This window comes from Quercus suber, unplaced genomic scaffold, assembly GCF_002906115.3.
Source record: "Quercus suber isolate HL8 unplaced genomic scaffold, Cork oak 2.0 scaffold_328, whole genome shotgun sequence".
Taxonomy (NCBI): Eukaryota; Viridiplantae; Streptophyta; class Magnoliopsida; order Fagales; family Fagaceae; genus Quercus; species Quercus suber.
The window spans coordinates 772,607-782,525 of record NW_027069781.1 but is presented as its reverse complement, the minus strand read 5'-3'; the positions used below and the strand labels follow the sequence as shown (position 1 = coordinate 782,525).

At 33.8% G+C, this 9,919-nt stretch overlaps 1 protein-coding gene across 1 annotated transcript; it reads left to right on the top strand.

Moving 5' to 3' along the window:
* The first annotated feature begins 5,851 nt into the window (after nucleotides 1–5,851).
* On the top strand, nucleotides 5,852–7,418 carry LOC112020338 (uncharacterized). The gene has a single exon (XM_024052933.2). It carries the CDS (start codon nucleotides 6,181–6,183, stop codon nucleotides 7,327–7,329), a length of 1,149 nt encoding a protein of 382 aa, XP_023908701.1. The 5' UTR covers nucleotides 5,852–6,180; the 3' UTR covers nucleotides 7,330–7,418.
* Nucleotides 7,419–9,919: the final 2,501 nt, after the last annotated feature.

The following is a 9,919-nucleotide window of genomic DNA, read 5'->3' as shown; positions in this document are numbered from 1 at the left end:
TATGTATTTCTTATTCACTTCTTGCTTTTTTAACACAAGAAGTTCATCCCATCCCCACTTCATCTCTTGCCTGATATGAGTACCTGACACCCTGATAGATTGGGAGAATTTTGTGGATTGAGGTTTTGTAAGTTTAGAAGAAAAAAAGGGTCAGGATTCAAGATTAATTTGGTTTTGGTAGGAAAGGGGAAATATTTGATTTCGGGTTGCAAAAACGGTGAGAAGAAACTGGGATTGAATATGTATACAAGTTGTGAACAATAGCATGTGGCCAGTTATGTAAACAGTGACATAATGGAAGGCGTTTTGCAAGGGAGAAAGAACACACTATGATCAATTTTCCTCAATACTCAAAATGCTAAGTTTTTCTATTATTCAACTCACATTTCTTTGACTACATTGAGCACAAATATATAAGGACTCTTTTTTGTACTGGTAGCATTTGGACTCCTACTTTGACCAGTGAACTCTAAGCCCAGTAAGGTAATAAAAGATTAATAGAATCTGTCTCAACATTCTAAAGTCTATACTCAATTACTAAAATACACTTGAGTTGCAGAAACTGCTATTCTGTCCAACCCCCCCCAAACACACACACACACACATATATTCACCTATTTTGCTAGGTTAATTCTATCCCTGAATGAAATTATGGTTTTGTGCCTGCCCCTTGGTTACAAACTAGCCATCTGCTTAAAATGAAAACCCAAATTTAAACCTGTTTTAACCCTAGATACTTATAAGTGCACCTTCAAAACCATACTACTATTGCTTTAATTGGACTTCACACGGTGGCCCAGTAAAATAAAATTTGATAGGATGAAATTGCAAATATGTATTTGCAGTTAGCTTATTCTTATATTTCTGGAATAGTTAGAACAACTTATTTATCATGTGAATATGTACGAGCAGTCAATAAAAAATATGTTTGGTGAGATATTTATATATTGTCTTATGCCAATATTAACCTTTTCATTTGGATCTCCTCCCTCTGTGTGTGTTGAATGTTCAGTTCCCTCTACATCCATTAAAGTTCTTGGTTTTGTTGTCAATATTAATGCATGTGTTAGACAACCTATTTGGAGTATGCGACATCCACATATATGGACATTGCTTTTTTTTTTGCCCAATTTGTTAAATTGGTTGATTTATTTGTCAACTTTAACAGTGCATGTTCTTAATCTTGATCCTCTATGAAGTTCTAATTTATGGATATAACTTTTTTTTTGGGGGGGGGGGGATTTTGCACTTGCTATTAGTTTCCTTAATATTTCAAATACTTTTCTAGCAAAAATATGAATTCTTCAGTATTTTATTTATAGAGAAAATCAAAAGACAAGGCCACTACATTTAGAAAAATAATCAGAACTTTTAAAAGCAATAATGAGTCAATTTCCCTTGGTGAGATCCAATACATTAATGAAAGAAACAATAATTTATGGAGCACCCCTTTTATTTCTTCTAACAATTATTATAGGTCTCAATTGATTCAACAATTGGATCAATAGAGTTATCATATTATTAGTCTAGGGTTTATCTTTTCAACCATAGGTATTCTTTCAAGAGCGGCATGGCCAAATGAGGCAAGGGCTCATATCGGAATTGGGATCCGAAGGAAACTTGGGCATTTATTAATCCACCATAGCTTGAGTGGCATCACTATACTTCCCAGACTCATTTACAAGAAACTGAACCTACCAAAACTGAAATAGGGTGTGACCCATTCCTTTAGCTCAACCCCACCTTAAAGCCATGCTGGAATGATTATAATGACTTCCATATAATCATCACAAGTAGGGCCTATTGTTGACAATTTCAGCATCTTAACAAACAAAGGCACAATCATCTACCTTTAATCTTTCTCTTTTTTAAGTCAAATAGCTGTCCCAGAGATAATTCCACAACAAAGAGAAAGCCAAAGAACTTTTTAAAGGGAGAGTGGAAAACAAGTGAATGGATTATATCTTCAAAGAAGAACTGTGGCCATTACAAAAATAAAATAACACCCATATTCAAGCAGAGACCATTACATGCTCAAAAGCAGTCATTACCATCCATATTCAAGTAAAGACCATTACAAAACCAAATTAACATCCATATTCAAGTAAGTCATAACCATGGTTTAAACAAGTAATAACCGACCTTTATAATGGTCCTTAAAACATCTAGCATCCTAACCCGTTTAAAACATGATAGCCCAAGTAGATATCACTCTGTCATGATAGGCTTATTCTCGCTTGCTTTGGGTCTCTGTTCCTTTGGTTTCTGCTCTTCCATTTTCCTAAAAATCCCAAAAAAAAAAAAAAAGTTATATCCATAAATTAGAAACTTCATAGAGGATCAAGATTAAGAACATGCACTATTAAAGTTGACAAATAAATCAACCAATTTAACAAATTGGNTGTCGGCAGAATTTTGCTTTAACTTATTGTAAATGCTGAAGAAAAGAAAGGGTAAAATCTATATTAAGCAGCAAGGTAAAGAAATTTGCTTTATAAAGGTTGTACTCAATACACAAAACTACCACTTTTATAAGGTATAGGAGAGGTGATTGACACGGTTTTATCCCCATTTTTTTAGAGTGGTTTATAGACTAGAAACTCCGACTTATGCTTTTGATATAAAGTACTTGCCATCCAAATAAAATATAATGTTTACTTGGTTTAATGTTTGGTAGTAGGGATGAAGAGAGTCAAAAAAAGGAACAATAAAGTAAAAAGAAGTTTTCAAGCTGTTCTGATCATTGTGTTAAGACTGTTTGTAATGTGGTTTGTTTTTTTTGTTTTTTTTTTTTTTTTTTTTTTTTTTTTTCCAGTTACTTGTTCTGTTTGTTTTAAGCAGCACCCGTTTTCTCTGTTTCAATGAAAGTTAATCATTCCAATTAACTTAAACTCTTTTCTTTGAAGTGGTGGTTTAGTTTACCATGGTCACAGTGGTTGCTCATGACCCAGCTTCTCTGAAATTGGAGTTTGGATTGCCTATCAACCACTTTAGTAGTAAGAACTTGTGCATTGGGTACGACATTTTTATTAAGGACTCGAGTGGTATTGGAGAATAAGCAAGTTTCTTTACAAGAAAAGATGGCTTAACTGTTTGAGGAGCACTGCTGGCTTGGTGCAAGGATAACGAGGTTGACAAAATGCTGGTGAAGGAGGATTGGAGCAAACCAGAAAGGGGCTACGTTAAAAAAACTGCATCAAATAGTGAATAGACCTGCTGCAAAGGAATTCTGGGTATTCTAACTGGAAGCTTGATGCAGGTTGGAGGATATCAAAATTTTGGCAAGGGTTTTGATTGTATTATGTTTTTCTTTAAGAAAAAAAAAATATATATATATATAAACTGGTGTGTGTGTGTTAAATTTTTTCTTATAACGTCTACTCTATAATTGTAATGTATTATATAATTGGATACGTTTTTAAGCACAAATAGTGCAGCCCTGTTTTTGTACTGAAGAGCATGGTTGTATCTAGTTTACTTATACTATATTTAACTGGTATATACGATATAGTGAGGTTAAAAAAGAATACTAACCTAACAAAATTGAAATTTAACTCTCCCCTACCAATCCACCCACTTTTGGACGGATTTGGTTGGTTGCCCAACCCCCCTCCTCCCCTTTTCCTCCACCAAACAAAGGGATCTTTCCCCCTCCCTCAGCTTCCTCCAACCCTCTTTATTTCTCTCTTTATTCTTGATTTCTCCAAACATAAACATAGTGGAAGCTCTGATTTAAGGCCTTTCTAGTTTGCTTTTAGAGGGGTCCAATGTTTGGCAAATTTCGCTAAAACATTTTAAGAGATAAGCTAACAACTTTAAGGTTAAAGTTGAAATTTGGAATTTTTATTAAAAAACTCTACAAATAAGTGATTCACCGCTCCTGCTTTATAAATCTAAAACTTTGAAGCACACTATTTATTGTAATTTGTCATACACTCAAAACACATCTTTTCCATTAAAACTCTATATCGCAAAAAGTCTTACTAATTCCTACAATAATAGGATAATACTAAACGAGAACTTAGTTGTTCACATAGACCAAGTATATTGATGACATTGATACTCTCGTCAAAATGATATGGGAAAGAAAATCTGCCAAAGCTTCCATTGACACCCTGATTACAAACCCAAAAGAGTCGCAACAGACATGTGGGACCGTTGAGAGGTGAAAAAGCCAGGGACCGTGGGGTGCATGCATGGCTAGCACTTGAGTGGCCATGAGTGCCTTCCCATGTGCTATCTATCTTCATTCCTAGCACCTCACTCACCTCTTTGTCTCCTATTATCACTCTCCTAAATGTGAGCCACCCACACCTCTTTTTTCTAGTTAGATATATATATTTTTTTATACAGATTTTGGGTTTATAGATATTAAGAGTTATATATGAAGACATTGATATAACATGATGCGACTCTATCTTTTGTTAATCCAAAAGTTTAAGTCACTGAATTTGAGTCCAACTATATTATACTCCCTTCATCTCATTTTTTTTTGTTCTGTTTGAAAAGTCAAATTTTTTAAGGGAACATAATTTATTGTTTTGTCTATCTTTTAAAAATGTATAAGTTTCCAAAACTACCCTTAAAAAAATTTATCAAAAAATTGAATTAGTAAATTAATAGGGGTATAATAGGAATATTAGTAAATTAATGACTTTTATTTTAGAAACATGACAATATTTTGGGATATCTCAAAATGGAATAGAGGACAAAAAAAATGGGATGGAGGTAGTATTAATTATTTGTGGGTAACTATTAAGTACTTTTGGAGTACCATAAATGAGTACTTCCCACTATCACATAACTGTGAGTCTTACTAATTAAATTTATGATGAGACCCATAATTCATGTGAGAGGAAGGAGTATGCATTTATGGTATTTTTAGAGTATTTAATAATTTTCTATTATTTGTTATCGTTATTTGACATGAGACTTAACAACTTTAACAAACAATAGCGTATCATACTTGAAAATTTTCAAAGTATGAATGGATGGTTATTTATTGGATTAGGTGGAGTCAAAATAAAATTTTTAATGTTAGAAATTATGTTGTAATCAGCATATAAACGGCTATAGCTAGTTTCTAGTAACGGTAAAAAGCTAATATGATGGGTTGTAAATGAAGGTAGTTTTTGTCTTCTTGTATATGCGTTTGATGGTGTCCCTATCTAATTCAAAGTAAATTTGAATAGGTTTTGACAAATTTGGCAATAGCGTTACCGCATTAGCACTTAATCAGGCCGTTGGGAAAGCAAGATTGGAGGAATGTCCATATCTCAAACATGTCACACCCCTTGAGAAATTTGGGCTGTAAACTGAGGGTCTTGATTCTTTGATTGCTCTAGTACTTTCAATTTTGGCCCAAAGATCAAACTTTTGCTAATTAATGGGCATAATTTTTTATAAAAGTGATTAAGAAAGTTCTAAACATCAAGAACATGTTAACAAAACTGTATTAAGAGGTTTCCCTAAATAATTGCCAGACACTAATCAGGGAGTCTGTTAGCCAAATAGGTCTTGATATGATGTACCATGTTAAAAAATCCTCTAATTTTTATAAGCAAAATCATACCAAAAGAATTAGATGACTGATATGCCTTAAATGGTTTGTTATCTGTGGAAAGTGTAGTGTTATTTACACATCTTCAATGTATATACAACAACCAACAACTAAGCCTTAAACCCCAATCTCTTTCATGAGAAAAAGCAAGTAGCCTTAATCCCAATTTCTTTCATGTGAAAAAAGCAAGCAGTACGACATGAAGCTGCAACATTTTCCATTTCTGTATCTAATGGTATAAACTTCCTAAAAAGTTGTTCCTTGGATATAATTGAATTTATGGGATTCCATACAATTATCAAATAGGAATTGGTAGGTCGTTTATGCAAATCAAAACAAAAAAAGAGAAGAAAAAGAAAAAGAAAACATGGTGGTTATGGATAGACAAGAAAGAAACAATGATGTTTCTAAAGTAGCTTTTTCTTTCTGGTGGTAGTTAGTCTAGTCTCTCTCTCACTCTCCTTAAGTCTCTCCCCTTTATTCACGCCGTTCTCACATCCAATTTTCATACTTTTCTCTTCCATTACTATAACAGAAACAAACAAGAAGAAAAGTTTCACTCATCTCCATTCCAAACCATTCCTTCACATTCTCTTTAGAAGAGAGAACCAAGAGAGAAAATGTCTGAGTTTTCTTTCACATCAAGCACCTCCAAGAAGACAGAATTCTCTAGTCTTCTCCTCTCTGACTTGTTCCATATGTGTTTCGTCATTCTCTCTCACCCTCTTTACTTCTCTTACTTCATCTTCTTCTCCCCATATCTTCTCAAGCTCCTATCTTTCCTCTCTCCTCTCTTCATCACCACCTTTCTTCTCCTCCTCCTCGTTCTTCTCACGATCTCTCCAAACCTTGTCCAAGAAAACTCTCACTCTGAATTGTCTGAATATTCCAAGGTTGGTTTTCTTGTTACAACATACCAAGCTGTTTTACAAGTGTTGCAGCCTAAAGTGGATGATGAGAGTGAAAACTTCCAACAATTTGAGGAATTTGAAGTATATAAGATTGTGTTTGATACGTCAAGTTTCGAATTTAGAGAGGACCCAGATGAAGTTCTGGAGTTGGAAGTCAAAGAAGTTTGCTCAACGGTCCTTGAAGCACCTGTTGAAAAGAGATTAGAATGCTTTTTGCAAGAAAAGGAGGAGTTAGAAAATATGTTAGGTGAAAAAGAAGAAAAAGAAGAGAAAGAAGTCAAACAACAAGGCGTAGAGTCCTATAAAGTTGAAGAAGAAGAGGGAAAAGAAAAACCAACCGCGTTGATGAGAAGCGGATCCAATGCAGTGCATAATAAAGTAAATGACACCAAAGTGAGCTCCCAAAGACTAGGTGAAGGTAATTTGATTCCTAATAGTTCACCAGTTGTGGAGACTTATGAAACATTGTGTTCCAATCTTGGAAATTTTGGTTCAATGAGAAAAGAGAAAGAGTGGAGGAGGACATTGGCATGCAAGCTTTTCGAGGAGAGACACAATGTGGAAGGAGGTGAAGGGATGGATTTGCTCTGGGAGACATATGAGACCGACTCGAACAAGCTGCAGGCGAAAAGCAACACAAAGAAGGGGAAGAAAAGCGGGGTTGAGTACAATGAAGACGACGATGAGGACGAGGAAGAAGTGGACGGGCAATTGTGCTGCTTACAGGCTTTGAAGTTCTCAGCAGGGAAGATGAACTTAGGAATGGGAAGGCCTAATCTTGTCAAGATTTCCAAGGCACTCAAAGGGATTGGATGGTTGCACAATGTCACCAGGCATGGCAAGAAGGGGTACCATTAAATTAGATTTTACTTTGTTAATGTTAAATTGGCAATAGCAAATATGTGTATTTGGTTCAAAATCACAAGTAAATATGGCCTTTTGTTTTACATTATAGTGATGGTTTTTCTTCCCTTCAATTTGGGGACAGTGTGCCAAAAATAAATAAATATAGGGAAAAAAGTATAAAATATCTCAAACATTTTAAAGCTTGTTTCATATTAGGTTCCAAAAAATTTTAATTTTGTCCATTAAAGTCTCAGAATTTTGAAATTGATTCAATTGAGTCACTCTCCATCTTTGTTATTCATTTTCGTTATGGTGGGGCAGTAATGGAGTATATAAAATGGGAAAACGATTGATATAATTTGTGTCTGCACCCAAGTCAATTTTGAATTTCTGACAATCATTTTGTTTTTCTACCCTCTATGTTCAATAGTTTTATTTCTTGTTTTTCTCTATTTTGTTACTGTCCAGAATAACAAAGATGGATAACGAAGATGAACATAAGTTTTAAACTTGAAACGATTTCATAAACTTGAGACTTTAAGTAACAAATTAAAAACTTAAACCTTAATCTGAAATATGAGATTACGAGGGCCTTTTTATGTAATTTTCCCAAGAAATAGTTTCTACACTATGCCATAGAAAGGGGGTTTATAGGTGAGTTTGAACTGGCTTGAAAGCAATAAGGTAAACATTCATCACGCCTAGATTATTTCTCTACCCAGATGAAATCATTCTCTGAAATTGTTGAAAGCTTAAGCATGGTATGGCATGATGGGTTAAGTGATCACTAGGTTAGTGGCTTAGAGCCATTGTCCACAACCAGCAATAAGTGTGCTACACCCACATGATGTGTTAGAAACAGAAGCTCTAGCATTTTGCTTCTGAAAAAACAATAAAAATCATTGGTAAAGTGCATATACTTTATAATAATTGTGTTAGGGCCCTTCAATTCTATAATGTCACCAGTTATGCCGTGATTGTCTGCGAGACAACTAGACAAGAGCTGCATTCAACAAACGTAACGTGGCATTTTCTATCCTTTGTTAGGTATTACTTGCGCTCACCTCTAGTGCGGGCATCCTAGGCAAAAATCGAAAGTGCTTATGTTTGATATTTCTTTCTTTTGATCTAAATCCAATTTCATTTGCACAATTTGATACACTAGGAGGATGATACTTCTGTATTGTAACACAATTTCCATATTCTCGAGCTCAAAGTATAGCTGCATAGTATCCACCAAATATATATCGAGGTCCCTACAAAAGGGTAACTTAGCTATGAAAAGGACATATCAAAAGCTTTAGAATGGGTCCAAATAAATGTATACTTTATGGCACATTTGGTACACTAAGAGGATGACAATGCAAGGAATGAGAATTAGTTATACCTAAAATATAAGAAATTGAAATGATTTCTATTCATTTGCTTCAGCAATAAAATGAAATAAAACCTACGTCTAAAAATCGAGTCCCAATGAAAAAAATAAATGCATTAGTTTCTTCCTTGCCTCAAAGCCGAATCAAGGTTATTTAATTTAGCAAGTTGTAAATGGTAGATAATAAAATAATGTTAGTAGCGTGATGGACAAAAATGTGAAACAATAAAAACCTACAACATCTCTCTTTAAACAATGTTAAGACAAGGTTTCTTTCTCTCTATTTTCCTTTTTTGGTTGTTATTATGTTTTAATTAACCGAAATTATACATTCATATCTTTATTTTGTTTGATATAAAAGAAGACATAAAAAGTGAAGTCAATATGTCTCCAGTTCATCTAACTCGGATATTATCAATGTCATCAAAAGTAAGTTGAGAAGGCTTGGAGCTAGCATGACCAAGTGAATCTTATGATCAGGAATAAATCTAGCATGTATATTTTTGGATACAAACTGTGTCAGTTATTCATCTTCTCAAATGCAACTAAATTTCACACATAAAATGCCTTTGTTCTACTCAAAACTCATAATATTATTTTATGTTTACCTACTGTAATATATCATGTGTTTAATGTTTTCTTTTCCAACTTTTATATTTTAATTTTTTTATAATTACATTATTAAAAAAATGTGATTAATGGTCCATAAAATGGATGGATAGTTTTTATAGAAAATGTGATTAGTGGTCCATAAAATAACAAGTTATTTTAGGCGATAAATCCAAGGGTCATTCTATGGTACCATTTCGTTTTTTAGTGGGTACAATACTCATCCTTTTTTTTTTTTGAAAGGATTACTCATCCAAATCTTAACCACACATTTTGACGTGTTTCAGTCCTGACAATTTATTTAACTTTAGTACGTACCGGTTTAGGAGGTGAGGTATAAAAACAAAATGGGAAAAGTTTTGGGAATGTACTAAGTCATTGGTTTAAGAATTAAAAAAAAAAAAAAAAAATTTATGAAAACAAAAAGCAATCGACTTTTTTTTGTAGTTTTTTTCTCATGTTAACCCAACGAAAACAAAAAATAGATTGGCTCCTCTCTATTCTCATAACCCACATGTGCTTGTTTCTATTTACTCACGTGTGAAGGTTTTCAAAAGGATCAGAATCGTTTTGACCGTAAAGATTAAAACGACAAAACCTTAATGTCACTGGTGTTGT

What these genes read in the sequence shown, in the direction of transcription:
- LOC112020338 (XM_024052933.2), top strand. Translation starts at nt 6,181, where the DNA reads ATGTCTGAGTTTTCTTTCACATCAAGCACCTCCAAGAAGACAGAATTC.